The sequence below is a fragment of the Helicoverpa armigera genome, chromosome 21 (assembly GCF_030705265.1).
Source record: "Helicoverpa armigera isolate CAAS_96S chromosome 21, ASM3070526v1, whole genome shotgun sequence".
NCBI lineage: Eukaryota > Metazoa > Arthropoda > Insecta > Lepidoptera > Noctuidae > Helicoverpa > Helicoverpa armigera.
The window spans coordinates 5,751,765-5,772,275 of record NC_087140.1 but is presented as its reverse complement, the minus strand read 5'-3'; the positions used below and the strand labels follow the sequence as shown (position 1 = coordinate 5,772,275).

General features: G+C 34.3%; 1 protein-coding gene across 1 annotated transcript; it reads right to left on the bottom strand.

Moving 5' to 3' along the window:
• Positions 1-683: 683 nt before the first annotated feature.
• Positions 684-10,807, bottom strand: LOC110377138 (pro-corazonin). The gene is made up of 3 exons (XM_021335843.3): positions 10,670-10,807; positions 2,229-2,455; positions 684-1,380 (listed from the first exon to the last, which is right to left on the bottom strand). Exons 2-3 carry the CDS (start codon positions 2,445-2,447, stop codon positions 1,288-1,290), a joined length of 312 nt encoding a protein of 103 aa, XP_021191518.1. The 5' UTR covers positions 2,448-2,455; positions 10,670-10,807; the 3' UTR covers positions 684-1,287.
• Between the last annotated feature and the right edge of the window lie 9,704 nt (positions 10,808-20,511).

Below are 20,511 nucleotides of genomic sequence, written 5' to 3'. Positions count from 1 at the left end.
TTACTATTAATTTTAAGTCCATTTTTGTAGGGGAACAGGTTTTCTTGAAAACCTAACAACTGAGTACGTAGGTAGGGTAATACTATTTACGAAAGTACCTAGATAACCGAAGACCTAGGTTACTACTTAACGGTACCACATAAAAATAAACATTATCTAAAACCATAACTTCGCAACAAAAATTTTAAAATAAAGAGATTTACGAAAGTTAATTGAATCTTTTCATTACTCGTATGAAGTGTATTTTAAACATGTTTTGCCACCTAGCGGCCAATGGCAGAACTAAGTTACAAAGTTGTCCTTTACGTATTGTAGTAATATCGCTACTCCTCCCTAGATGGCGCTGGTTTAAATTTCGAAACGTATGACTTTTAGTTACTCACTCGGAGTATAGATGGCGTTTAATATTTATTTGAAGAGAAAATGTATTGAACCAATTATTTTTCTGTTGTTTTGCCTAGCACAACATATTTTTTCTAGCATGCCTCAGGGAGGTTTATGTTTGCTAATTTGATTGTTTCTCCTTAGTTGAGTTTTTCGGTAATCACAGATAGGTAGGTATCTAATGAAATCTTTGGAAGTATTTTTCTTTCATTTTGAATGTACTATTCTAGAGTTTGAAACTTGAAACAGTAGGTAACTATTTTGAGAACTAAATAATATAGGGAATCAAACCAGATACATCAATTTCCACCTTTTTATTTATAATATAAGTTACAATACAATATTGTTGTCAACATTTTTAACATTGTTATACGTTATTCTATAATTTAGTTTCATTTTTTAAGGTCTGCACCTCAAAATAGCACAAATTACATTTATTAAGCCAAATAGGTATCTTGAAATCACTATACATACATACATAATTATACTTTTAATTTTGTTATAACTATTTTATACTATCAAAAACATAAGAAAATTCTTTTGCATTAAATCTTCCATATTATGAAGAGTCTTAACCATTAATTGTTTTATTTCGAGACAGGGATAGGGCCACTATTCTCTTCTCAGAACAAAACTTTTTTACGGTCAGAGCTATTCACAATATGAATTACAGAGCAGAAAAAAAACAAAAACATTTTTGGTATAATCTGACTATGAGTAGTAATGCACTTATCCAGCCATGAATGCATTACATAAAATAAATTACTTACAAACATTTAATTAACAATATTACAATAATAAAATCTATCAAAATGGTCCTTGTATCACCTAACTATAAAATAAAATATAATTTAATCTCATTTTCTGTTGGCACATTATAATTAGACAATTAAATTAGAACTTTCAGTGAAATGCTTCGACGAGCGCGTCCAGGGTTCGTTCGGTGTATCTTTTTGGAGATTCTTCGTCGTCTAAGATGTCGCACGGCACCAGCAGCTGCGAAAATAATTGTAATTAGAAAATCATTTATATCTGCAGTAGGTATCATCATGCATCATTGTAGAACGCATCCAGTATATATTACAGATATGTGTTACGTGGCTTTGTTACTCAGAGGGCTTCAAAAGGAACAAAGATGAATTTTGATTTCCCAAAAGCTTCAAATAAAGTATGAAGAATTTTTGAACCGGGATAGAATTGAACACAACAAAACTTGTAGGTATAGACAAACTGGCCAGCAGCTTTTCGACTAAGAGTGAGTACAGATCGTATTCTAAACTTCATGGAAACCACTTCTGTCATCTTTGAGAACAAGACGATTGTGTTTTCTTTTATGTGTTTGGCAAACACATTCAACTTTTACTAGAATATGCGTAACTACAACGTGCGTGCTTTGCTAACGGAGGCTATATTTATGTTATATGTTATTCTTACATCAGGCTGGAAAATTGTCGTATACTGAATTCAGACAAACGACACACAGGAGTTTACGGAATAGTGTAGAACTTACATAGCCTATCCTGCGTGATGTTTTTTTATAACACACGAGTTTTTCGGTTTTTGATCTGAATCTAAATTAGACAGCCATAACAACATTAAAATATTTCTTCCGTTAATCCAGTAAAGCAAGTCAATCGAAAAAGGGAAGAAGATGACATACTTAACCGTGGATTGATAGGTACAAAGTGAGTGTCACGCTTTAACTAACTAAACATGACCTAACTAACGAAACAGTCATGCTTAGAGTTACTTAGTGGTTACCCTTTTTAACAGTCTCGTACACTTAACATTACAAAAACCCAGTTTTCAAGCCCACATCAACATTCAAACTGATAGGCACGTACCTTTTCAGTAACCGGCTTTCCTTCCAACAGATACTTGAGCTTGTTAATCTGGCACGGCGAGAGGAACTTGTCGATATTCATGGCTATCTCCCTGATGTCATCAGTTCTCTTGTGGCCGTCTCTCTTGCCATTCGTCCAGCCTCGGGAGTACTGGAAGGTCTGTGCCGTGACTGATGCTATGGTCACGAAGATCAGGAGTAGTGTCGTGTTGGTTACCATTGTGGTGGCTGGAACAAGGGATTGGTTGTTAGGCTTCATTTGGAGTATTTGTAATGGTAGTCCATATCATCATAATCTGAGCCTTTTCCTAACTATGTTGGGGTCGGCTTCCAGTCTAACCGGATGTAATGGTAGTCCATATAAACTTCTATATTGAAGTCATACGATTTCGTGCCTAAGGGACAGTGGCTATCAGAATAGAGAAGACATAATATGTCTATCAGAAAAAAAATCTTCTGAGCTTTACGTGGTATTACGCAGCATTTGGTAAGAATGATTCCATAGTTGGAAAAAATATGTCAATCAGATACCTGACATTATTATTCAAAAATAATATATAGGTTCAGTTATTTTTATTTGATTATGGCGATCTAAGAACTGAATAGCTAGTTACCTAGGTATTGCTAAATAATTAAGTGTAATGTAAAATCATTCTGTCTGGTTGTATTCGAACTCATTGAAGCTCCTGAACAGTTTTATAGATGTCAGCTGCACTCGGATTTTATTGACGCAATTTAAAGACGTTTAATTCATTTTATTGCACTTTTTTAAGTCTGGACGCGGTATTATAACCCATCTACGCCTTCACTTGCACTTTTGGGTTTGTTCTCAAAGAGGAAAAACAAAAGAACATTCAAGCGATGTTATTTTGTTATCTTTATTCAAATCTTCATCCGCAGTAGTCCAAAAAGTTCCTTTGATGCAAAATCAAGATTAAAGACTTGAACTTGCATAAAAAACATTTTATCCTTTTCAAGTGTTAGTTGATATCGAGAATAATAAAGTGCGTGTTTTATAATCCTCATAACAAATACTTTGCAACAGTATAAACGGCAGTTCGACGCATAAAGTCTGATATCTACTGCATGCTATTTCACAGCCCATAGACGACTACTAAGCTAGAAAATCAAGTACTAGGGCATTAGGTAAAGTGCATACTACCAATCTATTTGCAACCTTGAAACGAAGAGCTGAAAGTTAAAATTTCAATGATGAGAAAAAGTACTTGAAATTGATGGATTGTCGTTACGACCGTGGGAAGTTAGAAGACATGTAAACTGTGTTTGATGTATTAAGAATGTTATAGTCTAAATATGAAAGAGCATTGACTGACATTAAAATTAGGCTTTTTTCTAAGTGATAATTTGTTGAGTAAGAAGAACGAAAGAACATATCATATAGTCTCATTTTTTGTGTGATGTGACTAGAAGAAGGTTCAGCGTAATCAAGTATTAGGTATATCCCAGAATGTTTACCAAAAATGACCATTGTTGATTTCAAGTAAATTATTGAGGGAAGGAAGAAGGATCTTGCAAGGCAAAGATATTTGTGCAAGACTATCAACACCTGCTTTCTAAGCATAAACACACCCACAATATCAACTTACGTGATGAAAAGTTTAATTTTGAAATGAACTCAAGTACATATTTTTCTTCCATATACGTTTCATATTATGCCGTCGAACGAGTTATGTGCATATTGCCACCTGATCCAAATCATCATAAATGATAAAGTAAAATGTCATGTAAAAGTAGGACTAGGTACATTTTCTTAATCAATCAATATGCACCTACCTATAGAAAATACCATGGTGGTAACGCAAAAACCTTGAAAACAATGAAATGCTTGGTATAAATAAATAATTTTCAAAACAATGTGTATGATGGTTAATGAAAAAACTTTTTGATTTATTTCTCGTGTGCTGGCAACCCTATGGGGATGCACTAGCTTGATTAATTAAGGGTACCTATGCAATGAGTAAAGTTAAACTTATTTTAAGTGATTTTGACTTTTTAACTTTAGCTTAAGATTTTCAACTTTAAGTGTTAACAATAAAATTATATTGAAAGTCATCTGGAAGCTATGTGAACATTTCAATAGGCTTAACTATCTCTCACTTTCAAGATAGTTGAGATGTTATATCAATTATCACCGTCCTTTTGGGCAACAGTGTTAACACCAATTTAGCATACATAATAAACTTAACTCAAAATCAAGCAAGCATCCTTTTACCTATACAATATTACTTCTCAGTCATTATGAAGCCCTCTATACCAATACCTAGTAATCACTATGAAGTCAGTAAATACTTCACAACTATTATCGTACATCGCTAATACTCTTAACTTTAGTTGATGGCTAATAATCATGATCAGCCAAAAATATAAGCTCTTGAACGAAACTATGACACTCTGATCCTGTGTCTAATAACTTTCAGAGCAATTCGTCACTAGACTTAGTGACTCAATTTATAGGAAAAGTGAGAATATTGCTTTTCACAGGCTTTTACAAGTTAGCTTTTGCTTGTGGTTTCATAAACCTACAGTTTTTTTTTCAAGCCATGATATTGGCTACACGCACATTCCCAAAACAATATAAAGAAAGACTCATATTATTTATTAATTTCTAAATTAAAATAAATTTTAACAGTTAACTATCAATAACAATAAGAGGGTTATGTCACGGGTGTAACAAAAACTATATTGTACGTAGTACAAATCTAGTCAGCTGTCTAGCCGAATAATAAAAAGTAAATAAGTTTATTATATGAATCCTATCTTCTGCACAAAAATGCCAATATGTAAGGTTGGCAGACATGACGTGTGTTTATATAATGTGTCTAGGTGTTTACGCTTATTGCAACGAACTATTCTTAGTTTTACCTTATTATGCGAAAGTATCTCTGTCTGGCTTTTACGCCAAAACTACTGAACTGATTTGAATTTAAGATACACAGACAGGTGCGGGAATTAGTTTCCTCGAGATGAGGGAATGTGTATTTAATTTTATGTTATTCTACAAACTACTAAAGGTATAGGCAAAGCCTTTAAAACACTTGGGGATACTTATAATATCTTATGTATTCCGGGAAGAATAGTCTTGGGGATAGCCTTTAGGTCCCTTGAATGAATATCCCTCTTAATCGGATTACTAAGATCTTGTAATACAATTAGGATGTCACATCAAAAGTGGGAAACAAATTATAAATAGTCAGCAAAAAATCTTGCTGATATAAAGAACGCCAGATTTACCAAGGGGTACCTACCTACTATATCGTGTAGCCCACTTTGGGTTGAGATACTCCGATGGGCAGTAAAACTTTGATCCTCAGCCGCTACAAAAACCGGAAGCTGATGCCAACATACATAGTTGGGAAAAGGCTAGGCAGAAGATGATAAGTTAGTTTCAAAAGGCATGTTAAATACCTTCCCAATGACCAGAATGAGAATTAAGAAGGACACCACTAGATAGACCATCACGTCTTCCCAAAATCTTGCATTTAGCAAATTCTTGCAGTGTAGAAGACTGCAGTTCAGACGTTGATACATCAACCATTTGGGCAGTAAAATTAAGCAATGGCTGCCTGTGTGCCTGTGAGCAATGTGTAAAGTTAAATTGCAGAAGGACTTGACAGTCGTCGTCAAATCTCACACATGGAATTTTGTAGATGTTACTCAAGTTTGTAGGATTCTTGATATCACAATTTTGACTTAGAGACAGGTTGCAAAGAGCACGTTCTAGTAAATATTATTAAGAAAAGAAAGACATGATTTGCCACGTCAGAAAGGTTAAACTACTTCGCCGAATTAAAAATCTTAGTATTTCCACCAATTTTTGAATAGTCACGTCTGTCTACAAAGCAACATGTTGTTAATATGAAAATTCAGTTTGTGCATGAGCACATATATTCATGTATAGTTTTGCATTTATTTTCATAAAACTCAGGGTTGCTGAAGGAAATCAGTCTGATATTAGAAACGTGTAAGTTTGACTGGATTTACCTATATGCAAGTTTGATAATAACGCCACCGAATCACGGGAAGGAAATAACTTATTCGGTATATTGATCCAACTTTAAAGACACTTGATTCCGACACAAAGTTTGAATTGTCTGTAAATCATCATGGACCATCAACAACATATCTACATGGACATAACCTAGTATTCTAGTCTGTCTAACTAAAATTGCTAAAGTGACTCTGACTTTCTGTTCGTCACGCTAAAACTGCTGACCCGAAACAAATAAAACTCGGTATGCGGATAGTCCAGAGGCTGAGAAAGGATATACCAAAAGGGCAACCGACAAACCGAGGGGCAGCTAATAGTACAATAATTAAAACATTCACAAACTATTTCTCGTCAAATAGAAACTCGGTCACGTTAAGTTACATAACCACTATAACCAGCCGAAATGTAATTAATGTTCACTTTTATACGGCAAAAACTAAAACTGAATGAATCTCGATTAACCTTTACGACGGACTGACATATTTACTTTTTGAGTTTCGTTTAATCAAACAAAATCAATAATCATGGGGCAAAAATAAATATTGTTCAAAAGTTTGCTTTGGGTTCCGATCAAATAATATAAACGACAATATTATATACTGACTTTAACTATAAGTTAAATTAAACTAATATCTGCAATGGATTTTCATTTTAAAGAACCTCATGTGATGACGCCCTACCCTTTTGCCATTATGTTCCGTCATTGACTATGCTTGTTCATAATTTTATTATAATCCTCGAATTAATACATAGACTGGTCTATGACAATTTTAAACCCACAAAACTATTTCGGCCCGACCAAGGACTCGAACCCGTGATCCCAAAAACGGCAGTCGCTCTTTCGATCACTGCTACCGAGGCATTAAAGAAAACACATACCTACATGGATTTGTAACCAACTTATTTTACCAATATATATATTTATGATATCTTCCGTATATTTACTTGTTGCTTTAAAACAAATTAGTTAACAATCATTGTTTTGGTCGGTCCCTTTCCGTCTTCCTATAATTGTGTATCCTTTTGTCTACTACAATTGTTTAGACAGTAATTGTCCTGTAGAAAACGTAAATACAAATTACATAATGCTCCTGCTATTAAGTTACCTCATAATGATAAATAATTTTGTTAGAAGCTGGTTGTGTTACACACCCGTTTGGGTAAAGTCGGTATCTCTGAATGCTACTCAGCAGCAGTCGTTGTTACAATTCCACGTCAGAGGCCGTCAGGCGGATTTGGGAAAACTTTGACACAAGAGCTTGTAAGGTGATGAAACCTACAGCTCGTTCTATAAGAAGACGTGTTTTCTATGCCTTAATGTAAACTACCACCGTGATTGCAAAACGTGGTTTGATAAAAGCTTACGTACATTGTTTGTGACTTTAAAAGACTTTGCAAGACTTCCGTCAAACCGCATATGGTAATTAGTACCTTGAAAGAACGTGTACCTTGTTTGTGACTTAGAGTATAAATATATGTGTGCATACATATCAAGGCAATATTATATGGACATCAACATTAACAAGCGGATAACATTTTAAATGATAAAAGCCTATTTACGTAAACTATGTAATCAAAACTTTCAGCAACATTTAACATAGCCAGGAACATGACATTTAAAACAACTGATCCTAAACTTCATAAATAACAACAGTCGGGTTGAGTCGCAATACTTTAATTAAACTATAACAATAACCGAATCTAAACCAGACGTATTCTTGCCGTCCATTGGTCAAATCGGTGATTTGACAACTGAAAATGGTTCGGTTATCGTAAGGGTCCGTTCAAACAGACTGGCTCGGAAAGCATCGTCGCGCATTTTTCTGGTGTCAAACGTCAAGAAAAAATACAGGATCGGAGCCGGTCGGCTCCTCTTATTATTTCACACCGAGCGCCTTCGAGCATTCTTAATGACAAAAGCAGTGCACATCCAAAAATAAATCTTACTACAAATACTAAATACTCGATTTTCAACGTATTAAGAATTTGCTCTTCTCTCCGAGCCGGTCTGTCTGAACGGACCCTTAAATGGTGCAACTCACCGTAAAACAAATGAAAACTCCGTACAAGAGTACAGCATATAATTAGTTCACAGGTTACGCAGTTAATTTCTTCCGGACATCTAAGGCGCAATGAAGTGATCAAGTTTCCAACCAGGAAAGAAAAGGGCTAAGGATTAAACGTACTCACGGAGCAAGAAAAGATGTCATATTGCAGGTAGGTCAGGCGGCTTTCTTCTGGGTGAAATAGGTATGGCGACCATAACCAAAATACCAGTGATGAGTAAACTAACGACGCTTTCAGATTCTTTGAGACATCTGTCAACGATATTTGGTATCACAAAAAAAAAATATTGTCCAAAGAAGATGCTTAAGGACAAAAACAGTCACGTTGCTCGTCCCCCGCGAGATTTTCCGTTATGGCACCTCCGCTAGTCATTTTATTCTCCATGAGCGTACTATGCTGTACGTACGTATTGTACTGAATGTTAGGTTGTGTGGTGAATAGTTCTTTATTATTAGCTGGCAATCCTAACCCTTAATGGTTGTATGGAATGTGATCTTCAGCAGGATATTTCTTATGTGGGAGTTGTGACATCATAACTTTTATTTTTTTTCTAGATGGCACAAATTTTCACCTGCCTTATAACGAGTTTCAGAAATTCAAAGTTCATTCGGCATGCGGCAGTCAGCTCTTCAGAGATTTTTTATTTATACCAAAAATGAATGGGATGATTGGCTATGATTGTTGGAGCTCTACGTTCAGCTAAGACGGCAATGGGCTGATATGATGATGACGATGATATCACAAAGGGGATGCTTATGAGAATTTGTATTAGAATATGTCGTTGATGAAATACTGGCAATTTCTGAAGTACGAAAAATAATAGTTGTTGCAAACTAGAATCTGAACATTTTGCTCGCGGAGTACTTAATATAAATGTGCGTCACTCACTTACATGTTTTTATTAAATGCAAATCTTAGATACTGCTACTAATACTTCAATGTTTTTTGGAATACTATTAAATGATCACTCAGCTACACAAAAATTGGCAGCAATACAGCTACTATCTAATAAATTATTCATTTTCAATCACTTCATGAATGTATTTTTTATGGTAACTGGTTAAATTGGCGATTACTAATACAAAAAGAATTGAAGTAGGTACTTTCGATTAAAGAGTCAAATATACAGGTGGCTCGAACAGACCTTTAACAGAGGCTCCGGGTAAAATACCCGATTACGGATAGTGGTTCTTCCGGGATGTTGGTAAAACCCCAGGGAACAAATACTACAAAAACTACTTATCATAAAAAAGTCAGTGACGGATCTATTTATTTAACTCTTGTTTAACTCGAACTAAAATATAAATTCAATGCGTTCTGAGAGCGGAAAATTACTACCCGTACTTAGTAAAATATCATACTCTATTTGTAACGCGACTGGGCAGAGTTGTGCTAACTCTTATAAATGACCGCTCCAATATAAACTAGTGGTGATGTACATGAATATTAGATTTACAACTAATGTTTAAAGTTACTACTAACTGTCCCCCATGTTTCGCGTAGCGCTACGAACTACGAGATTTTATGAAAGTATGCTACACTACGCAAATACATTCGTAGCGTCCGTAGTAGGTGCTACGAGAATTGTAGCTTTGAGTTTTTGAGTTCATGGTGGTTTAATACTTATCAAATGTATGGAAAACTAATTTGATATTTAACTGTATACGTAATTAAAATAGTCATTGGAATTGTCCACGATATTATATTGCTTGCGGACATTTTGTCATTTTCATTAATATTGGATCAGATGATGAAGTTTTGAACTGATCAAATAAATGAACAGTGGACCAATGTATTTTGGTAGATAAGTTATATGTACGGTTAGCATAAAAATTGACTAGTACCTAATGTAAAGATTTTGTATTAAATTATTTATTTTCTGTTTAGACTGATGATTTTAATAGTCAAAATTGTTGATGGTTAATTCATAGTTTGTTTATTTCTCCATCCCGATGTAAATTATAATGTTTTCGTTGCGTTAAAATTGCCGAATGCAAATATTTAAATTGGCTTCGGATCAGTGGCATGTAATACATTTCCTCTGGTTATTACAATGCAACGAAATATCTTTACTTTGTTTTTTTTAACTAGAACTTATTTTGTAAAAAAAGAATGATTAACATTAAGTAAAAGTATCAATAAGATATCTTTTGCTATAATTATTAGATTTTCAGGGATATAAAGTAATTTAAAAAAAATTAAACGATAATAAACTTTACAAAATATTCATGAAATAATTCGAATTCAATTTTTCAAAAAAAATTTTTTTTTTTTAAATCCCTACCTTCCAAAATAAAAGGTCCAAAATAGACCACAACTAAAATTAATTACTGAAATAATACCTTTGATCTAAAAAAAAAACTCACCGTTCAATGACTGGCCAATCAGAACTCTCTACGTCACAAACTCCACAGAATGGAATGTAATTTAAAAAAACAATTGATGTGTTCCAAAAAATCAAAATTGATTGAGACTTCGACCTGATTCCTCGGAAGGTATGGCTTGACTACGGTCCTCGCTGTTCTGTCATCCCCTTATATATGAAGCGGGGCGTTATACAATGAGCGTAGGTTGCTTATAATTTGACTGTGAATTTTACACGTTTTCAGTTTATGACTCCTGTTTGGATTATAGTAATGGTTTATTGAAATAATATGTTAATTTTGCTAGATATTGAATGTATTATTTTTTAAATTAGAGAATAGTTTTTAATTATGCTTTACATTTCGTTTTTTCAACTAAAAGATTGAGACTCATTATACTCATAGGATGACTTAAGATATAATTGCAAAACTTTTTTTTATTTAGGATTGCTTTGAAATATTAGTATGGAAATGTTTAGTACGCATTCGTTGTCAAGGCTAAACCTTTTTAATTTAATGAACTCTATAAAGAAGTGCACCAGAAATGTTTCATTCCATGACTCAATACTTTAACTTTAAAGGATCGTAACTTAATTTACGATAGTTCTTTTGAACTTGTCAACCTTCAAGCAAACTATTTTGTTTTGGGTATAATTTAGGCGGTCACCAAAAATATTTTTAAGAATCTAAGCTGAAGCACCAAATAAAATAAACAACACCAAAAAAAATAAATTGACTTTATTAAAAGGGCACTAAAGTATATAATACACTCTTTTGCAAAAAAAACGGGCACCTATGCGAAATCTTAGTTTTAAGGACTTTACGTGTATTTCAAAGGGTTTTAATGATTGTAATATGTTTATAGCATCAAAAGAGTTAGCCGAGCATGCGTGAGAGTGTATTCTAAATTTGAATTTTGTACAATTGCTAAGAAATTGGTTAAACCTTGTTTTGGACTAATTGCTAGCAGAAAGTTCGTCGGTGTTTTGAACAGTTTTTGATGTGATTTTCAGAAAAATGAAAATGCAGTTTTAATTAATGATTAATGTACTTTTTTGTTAGATCAAAACATTTTTGAAAAACTATGCTTATTTGATAAAATTTTCACCTGCTCTAAATGGGCTATACTGATGATTGATGGCAATGTTAAGAGTTTCGGTATTTTAGTGTAAAGCGTTCTATTGTTTAGATATTGTACCCACGTGTTTTAAAATATCGCTTTTTCATAAATAAACACTATTTAGAAGAGTATCAGTACCTTTGGCTGCGACAAAACCAATTTAAATTAAGCAGTGCCGATCACAAATCGTCTTCTATCGAACTTTGACATTTAAAAAATACCAAATTTTGTGATAAATGTTAAAATTAACCACATGAAAAATGATAAGGAGGGTTAAAGCTATCTAAAATGTCAAATTATTGCCGCGTTCAAGCTCTCGATAACTCCATAGGTATCGGGTTACTAAACGACGATTTAGCTGAAAGGGAGTCAAGAATTCAAAATTATTGGCCAAACGCATGGTTCTTAAGAAATGAGCAGATAGCCAATTATTGATATGATTTAAGCAAGAAAGTGCTGTAGATGCTAGAAAATCTCATTGTAGGCAAGTTTATTTAATAAAATGTCCGTGGGATGAAAACACGCTATTTGAACGCTCAGACTCTTACATCTTCAGAAGTCTACGGAGTTTCCCAAGAGACGAGATTGTTTAAAAATCAGTGATTACGAGACCTTAAGACCTCGTGCTCACAGTCTATGCGCTATTTTCTGTATTTTGTAGAATTTCAAGAATTTTAAAAATGTCAAAGTCTGATAGGAGACGATTTGTGATCGGCACTGCTTAATTTAAATTGGTTTTGTCGCAGCCAAAGGTACTGATACTCTTCTAAATAGTGTTTATTTATGAAAAAGCGATATTTTAAAACACGTGGGTACAATATCTAAACAATAGAACGCTTTACATTAAAATACCGAAACTCTTAACATTGCCATCAATCATCAGTATAGCCCATTTAGAGCAGGTGAAAATTTTATCAAATAAGCATAGTTTTTCAAAAATGTTTTGATCTAACAAAAAAGTACATTAATCATTAATTAAAACTGCATTTTCATTTTTCTGAAAATCACATCAAAAACTTTTCAAAACACCGACGAACTTTCTGCTAGCAATTAGTCCAAAACAAGGTTTAACCAATTTCTTAGCAATTGTACAAAATTCAAATTTAGAATACACTCTCACGCATGCTCGGCTAACTCTTTTGATGCTATAAACATATTACAATCATTAAAACCCTTTGAAATACACGGAAAGTCCTTAAAACTAAGATTTCGCATAGGTGCCCGTTTTTTTTGCAAAAGAGTTTATTATGATCCAAAAAAAAATAAAATAACATCAGAAAAATCGCAAATCTCGCACAAATATTATTTTTGGTTCCCAAAATGGATTAATGGTCACCAAATTCTATCCAACTAAAAGATTAATATTACAACCAAAAATCAAAGTCAGTGACGAAAACGAATCGCTGCAAAACCGACTCCACGTAGTCTTGTCTGCCCTACCCCTAGAGTGCAATTCAAAACCGCGTAGGCGCGGAGGGGCGAGGCGGCCTGCGAGCTGAGGCGCAGGTAGTTTAAGGCTCGCCGCCGCGGCTGAGGCTGGCCGGCCGAGCCGGCCAGCAAGCCGAAGCTGCGGTGGTGAGCGTGAAAACCATCTGCGACGATAAGCTCGCATGGGACCGCCGGAGCCCCGCAGCGCCGGAGCCGTGACAAAAGCCATGCTTGCTGCATGTTGCGTGCTTACATTTTAAACATACTGAGTTACACACAAATTCTTATAACAACAAGCGACGTACGTTTGGGAACCCCAGTATATTAATTGGTATTTGGGAAATATTCTAGCGATCGTTAGCTTTTTTAGTCTAACAAAAATGACCAAATTAGGAGTCATGGTATTACATAATTGGTTACATCTAAGTAGTGACAATATATAATATTTGGTCTAAAGTGTATTTTAAAGGCGTCCATATATTTTTTTAGTAGTCAATAATACGAAAAAATGGTTTTATGTAATAATATTTTTGGAAACGTTATTTGGTGACCATTTATCCATTTTGGTAACCGTTTAGAATTTTTTTGGTAGTAAAATATGTACTTTTTGGGTGGTGTTTAAACACAAGCCTTTTGTTTTACGTTCATACTTTATTTTGCGTTTTTGTGATATGTTGGAATCATTAATGTATGCATTTTTATATATAGTGCTAATTTTATTGAATAAGCCACCTAAGCTAGATGAATGACATATAGGTATTATTTGTCAAGAAAAAAGTTATTGAAAACCAACGAAAAGTAGCATACCCCATAACACTTTCCTCACATAAGCCTACAACAAGGTAATAAAAATATTAGAAAAGCAATATTAAGACGCATAAAAAAGTACACAAACTGATCTTATAGGCTACATAGTACGTGCAGGAAAAACAATTTAATATAACAATATTAGTGCGTTTTATGACACCACTGTGGAACGCGTCGCGAGTACGCGGTGATCGCCATACTACGCGCCCAAACGTGAAATAATAATTCGTATTAAAACTGATTAAACACTTTTATCTTAAAAATATTAAAAAAGGAATATGTAAAACCTTATTTCCTTAAAACACTAATATAGGCAACTGGCCAGTTTGAAGTGTTAAGTTGGGTTTGAGTTCAAAAATTCATGCATTCATCATCTTAATACTAATTTTAGAGCGATTAGAAAAGATAAGATATATGTATTCGTGATTTATTTGATCTGATCAAAACAGTTATTTTGCGTATATTACTTATTCTATTGTTGTTCTAGGCCTATGTGTACATCAGAATGGCTGTCACGCCTCCTTACTTCGGTCAAAATATATTTTAACATAACGCAAACACCATTGTAACATTTCAAAATTAAGCAAAGGTTGACGTTAATAAAAATAATACCTGTTTAAAATTATTTTCTTTTCGTCCCTTAATGCATTTTTATTACAGATCAAATTACCAAAAATAAGGAAGAATGAACGAAATATTCTTAACAGGACATCCGGGACTTTTAACATGGACCCATTAATTTAAAACCTTCAACCAACAGTTGAATGAACGAAATGATATGAATGAATGATTAAAGTAGATCAGTAAGTGGTGTTAATAACTTTACTCTTACGCTCAATAAATAAGCAATTTTCCGCAAATTTTCTTCGTTATAAATAAGTTATACGTATTTATACAAAATAATAATGTTTACTTGATACCCAATTTTACTCTTGTTTTTATTTATATGTATAAATAAAAGGGAATTCGTCATGCTGACTTTTAAATTAGTATGCGTATATTTTAAACTTGCAAATAAGTGAATAACTTAAAGTTATGCAAAATATTTTTTGTACTTTTTCATCTTTCTCTTTTAACAAACTATATTTTTTTGTTTTTTAGTGTCGTTCTCTAATTTAAGAAAAATATAAAACAAAAGATGTCCTTTGCAGCAGTTGTACATTTGCCTAATGAAGGGAAATTGGTCCCTTCCAAAATTAGGGGTGACCAACTTTTTGAAATGATCCCTCTGTGATGATATGTATAATCAGGCATAATGTTCGCGCTCTAGTGAGTCAGATACAGATTCTTGGTATAGTGCAGTAGTTTTGCATCACAGATTCTAGATATGCATATAGATGCTTAGGTACCTACTAATGGTAACTCACATATTTATTTGACACACTTATCGTAATTTACTAAGGGTGTTTAGTTCTCTATACTCGATTTAAATATCAGTGTATGCTTTAAAAAGTAAGTACCCATATGTATTTCTTAAGTAAATATATGCAGGTATCTTAAACACCCTTGGTTGAAGGAAAACATCTTGAGGAAACTTGGATTTTTTTTTCTAAACGAAGTTAAAAATCATCAAATGAATCCCGCTATGGGTTAGCAGCTATGAGGGAGTGTCAGACTCTTACTGACTAAAAACCGTCGTGTTCCGTCATAGGCCTTTTATGTACCAGGGCCGCGGTATCTCTTTCGAACAACCCGCAGCCCCGGAGGAAACTTGGAATTGAGCAATGATTTCACACCATTCTTTCTCTGTGTGAGATGAGACCTGATTTCTTTGAAATTTTGCTTCTGTTCAGCTTTGCAATAAAAATGTTTTGTATGTAAAAGTAGCAACAAATTAAATTAAAGTAAGTGGTTTACAAGCCGTGACATGGTATTTTGGACTGTTGTCAATATTCTCTTGTGTTGTCATACATAACATTGTAAGTTGATCTTCTGTCGCTTTACATATCCCACGCAAATGGCTTGAAATAGTTCAGCAAACTGTGGAAATGTTGAATTTGATGATTCCGTTTTTGAAACAAAGTTAGTGGTTCTATTGTTGAATAAAAAAGGATTGAGAATGTCCCTGGTCCGCATTGAGCAAGCGTGGTGATTAACGCTCATACTTTCTCAGTGTGAGACGGGCCATGTGATCAGCAATGGGACAATAAGAAAGGCCGATGATGATGAAATAAAGCCATTGTCTATTTGGTTGTCTTATTTGGCTTTCAGGAGTATATTTTGTTACATAGCTTGTGTTACTTGCAATGTAAATTAAGTGCAGTGCGTTTAGAACTTAATTCTCTTGTATTTTATAGCCAATAGGAAAAAGAGGAAAATGATGTCTTTTCCATTTGAGTTTTATACATGTGTTCCTGAAAAACCTGAAAAGCTTTTGGTATTTTTGCCTCAAATGAAGACTATATTTGTTGTATAAAGTGCAACAGGTTACGTCCCAAAGAAAATACGTTGCAAACCAAAACGTAGGTGTTTTATCTTCTGTTTATTTTCAGATAGTAACATGTAGATGCACGCTTTTCATTATTGCAAAACTGCATGCGTCATCGACATGATTCAGTTGCGAATGAGCATCCTATTAGCACCAATATTGAGAAAAGTAACATGTATTATGTATTCTTCTTAGCTGAGGTAGAATAATCTGACGAGAAAAGTATTTTTGAAAAACCCTCCCACATAAATACGTAGTTTATTTTAAGAAACGTCTTTAAACGTCGTATCTTTAAACGTCTGGGCGGTACTCAAACACAGCTTTGCGGAAACCAAGATGTTTATGCGTTTTTTGTGATACTTTATATTGTAAAGTGAATGAATCAATCGTTTGGCAGTATTCAAATGAAGGATATTTATCAATCGTGGAAAGAAAAATGGATACATATGTCACGGTTTTCTTATTTTTCTTTGAGTTTTACATAACTTTGATGCAACAGTGAATGTATAAGTAGAATTTAACGACTCTGTCTGTTGGTCTGTCGCGCTTCCACGCCGAAACTACTAAACTAATTTAAATGATATTTGGTACACAGATAGTTAAGAGCCTAAGAAAGGGCGCAGGTTACTTCTTATCTTAGTATGCGAAGCAATTCCCTTGTGACGTAGGTGAAACCTCGAAAAACTATTGCTGTTCTAACTAGATCATAGCTAGAATAGCCGACTGGTTCAAAATATTTTGACATCCTAATTTCTTAATTTTTGCGAGAAACATTAGTTTTTGAAATCCGCTTAGTCAAGAACACGTACACGAATGTTTTTGTTTAATTTCCAGATTAACATGAAGAATCTTACCTTGAAATTAACAAGAAGAAAACACACATTAAAACCTGAAATAAATACTTAATTTTTTTCAGGGACTTTAAAATTCTGTGCTTAGGTTTATTTTACTAGTCTAATTAACTATGTGGATCCTAGACTGGTTTTAACTGAAAGAAAGAAAGAAAACCACGCTAGCTCAATTAGGGTTGGTGATTTCCGACTTTATAGTCCAGGTTTCCTCAAGATGTTTTCCTTCACCTTTTTATCAGCCATCGGTGTAAACATACATATCTGTGTGTCGAATGTATCCTGTCTCTTACACGCCTCTACAAATTCAATGGGGTAGTCATACATGAGCATAAGTACATTTTCTGCAACACCACAAAATGTGAACTAAATTCAGTTACTTTCAATCAACTATTACGAAGAATAAACGTGCCGTAGTGCATGTATGTAGTTTTAATTAGACCACCTGTTTCTAGTAGAAGCCTTATTATGGCTGCACCAATTATCGAGTCGGTCCAATGTGTTACGTAGGTCTGTTACAAGCATAAATGAGTACCCATAGTGCACTCATTTGCCGTCTACGACCCATAAAGCGTGATGTATTTTTTGTAGACGTGTTTTGAATTTTGAAAGTGGAAGACACTTTTGTTTAACTTTTTTGTTTTGCAATCATTTTTTTGGTATTATACCTAAGGTATTTGTAATGTTGTTTGGACCAGTAATCCGAATGTCTGCCTTCCTTTGTATTTACTCTACGATACTATCACCTAATATACTAGCTTCCGCCAGCGGTTTCACCCTTGTCCAGAGCGAACTAGGTACTTGACGCATCCGGATAAAGAGTAGCCTAGGTATACCATTCCTTAGTAAAATGGGCAGTCTTTTGTTTAAATCCAAATCTTCAGCTTTATAATATTAGTGTAGATTTGAACACTGCATCTTTTAGATAACACTATCAATTTAATTATTCAATTACGTACATACCTACCTACTTATGATTCGCCCACGTCATAACTCCTTAAAATAATTAATTAGTTTCATGAAAGGGATCTAAATTAATACACTGAGCAAACTATAACTCTCCCTTATAATTATTTATTCTCATGGAATTGATAATAACATAGATGTTATTATCATTCTGGATTTCTTGGATATGTATAGGGGTGACACGGATGTATATGCAAACAAAATGTGGCAGTAATAATTTTAGTGGGAATTACTTGATGATGTGATCTGCATGACACTGTCTAGTCTGACACACTAGTGTCAGACTAGACAGTGCGGGCAACCCAACACCCCTTGGTTAGACTACTAACCAAGGGGTGTTGGGTTGCCCGGGTAACTGGGTTGAGGAGATCAGATAGGGCAGTCGCTCCTTGTAAAGCGCTGGTACTCAGCTACAGCTCAGGTGAGACTGGAAGCCGACCCCAACATAGTTGGGAAAAAGGCTCGGAGGATGATGACTTGATCTGCATGACACTATGTTACTGAAGTGATACACGAAGCTAGTTTTTCAAGCTAGAGTGGCGAACTGCTATCTGTATTAGTAAGCTACTAGGGTACTTATTTAGTAACTACAGTACTATACACCGCGATTATCTGTGGTAACTGTTACCCTAATCCCACGCTGGTTAAGCCCACACATTTGAAGATTTATGTTTAAATAAAAGCACAAAACTTTTGAAATTTAAATAAATATATGGACATACATTTTACTTTACAACCGGTAATGGAAGATTCGAAAACTTTATCTGTTAACCTGGGCACCTCGATACTCATTGGTAAAGACTTGTGGTCTTAGTTTCTGGTTTCTGACTCCCCGTATCGACAGCTAATGATGATCAAGTGTCATTTGATCATCATGTCATGTTAGCATGACAAGGTAAATAGATGATAGTGCGTTTCGCAGACTGTGATGCTGTCCCTTCTAGAACCTTCTATATCAATATGAAGAGAGTTGTTAATGATCTGTAGGGACGGCTACTAATCTTCTAATCATTCCGCAGTGTATAATTTGTGACATTGTACGCGTTATATTAATTAATAACTGTGCGTGTCGGGGTTGATATCTCTTCAGAGAATACGCAAGAAGCTGGGAATTACTTTAAAGTTGAGTTGTGGCCACATCTTACGTCTGTACACTGCTTGAGTTGCAAGTTTTGGGCTGAATGCTGTCACTGGCCTATTTGAGTAAGTAGAGTTATGTATACTGGAGTAAATTAAGGAGCTGTTGCCCTGCATTTAAAGACACACCAACTGCCATCAGCGGTTTTACCCGGGTCCTGTAGTAACTACATATCGCTATCGGATATAGATAAAATAGTCTTCCTCGGTAAATGGAGTATTTAACACTGAGATATTTTTTTCAAATCGGTACGCAGTTCCTGAGACTCTTCTTTCAAACTTTTCAGCTTCATGATTTAATATTATTACCCATAGATTATTTTTCCATACAAAAAAGGTCATAACTGAACATAAAAGTACCTATTGAATGCCTTGTGTAGGCCACCCTTCATAAATAAACTGGCGTAGGTATAAGTTGTCTTAAAGAATTAAATAATAATTCAGCGATTATGGATCAAAATTCACTCTTCTCGAAAGATAACCAAAAGTTACTTGTAGGAAAAGAAACGTTCTGCAACGGAAAAGTATTTTTGAGACGTTTCCTCAAATGGATTTAAAGGGTAGGTTAGGGTCGCAGCCTAACTTTCCTCTCAAATAATTATTTTGGCGAATTACGTACTTATGTAGATAATAAATTAAATAAATTTTAGTTTTCACTGTGCCTACCTAGTACCTACTTAAAATTTTAAATGCCCCAAAATTATGGATTAGGTAAATGACCGATAAATCAAACTATGTGGCACCCTACCACCCTACCCACTTCATATTTGTGTTTAGAATAAATTGCTTAGATTTTGACATAAAAAAACATTTGAATTTAGAACGGAAAGGGTTCAACGCCACTTCTGAAATAACTAACAACAGGTGAGTAATGCATTAAATTACCACTTCAATGAACAACTCTTCGAGAACACACGATGGCAGTTACAAACTTCTCTAACGACAACCTTAAAACATAACACCTTACTAAAACTTTTCCATTTATCACCTCCAGGGAAACAGAACTTTTCGCAGTATACCATAGCTAATTTAATTTCATTTAGGAGCACCCACGTGGCATTCGAATTTTAAAAACGATGAAAGAAAAAAAAATAACGTTCGTCCTCTAGCG

Excerpts from the sequence above, each read along its gene's own strand:
- LOC110377138 (XM_021335843.3), bottom strand. The coding sequence starts at position 2,447 with ATGGTAACCAACACGACACTACTCCTGATCTTCGTGACCATAGCATCA. Across the intron at positions 1,381-2,228 it reads GAAAGCCGGTTACTGAAAAG|CTGCTGGTGCCGTGCGACAT; the intron begins GTACGTGCCTAT and ends TTATTTTCGCAG.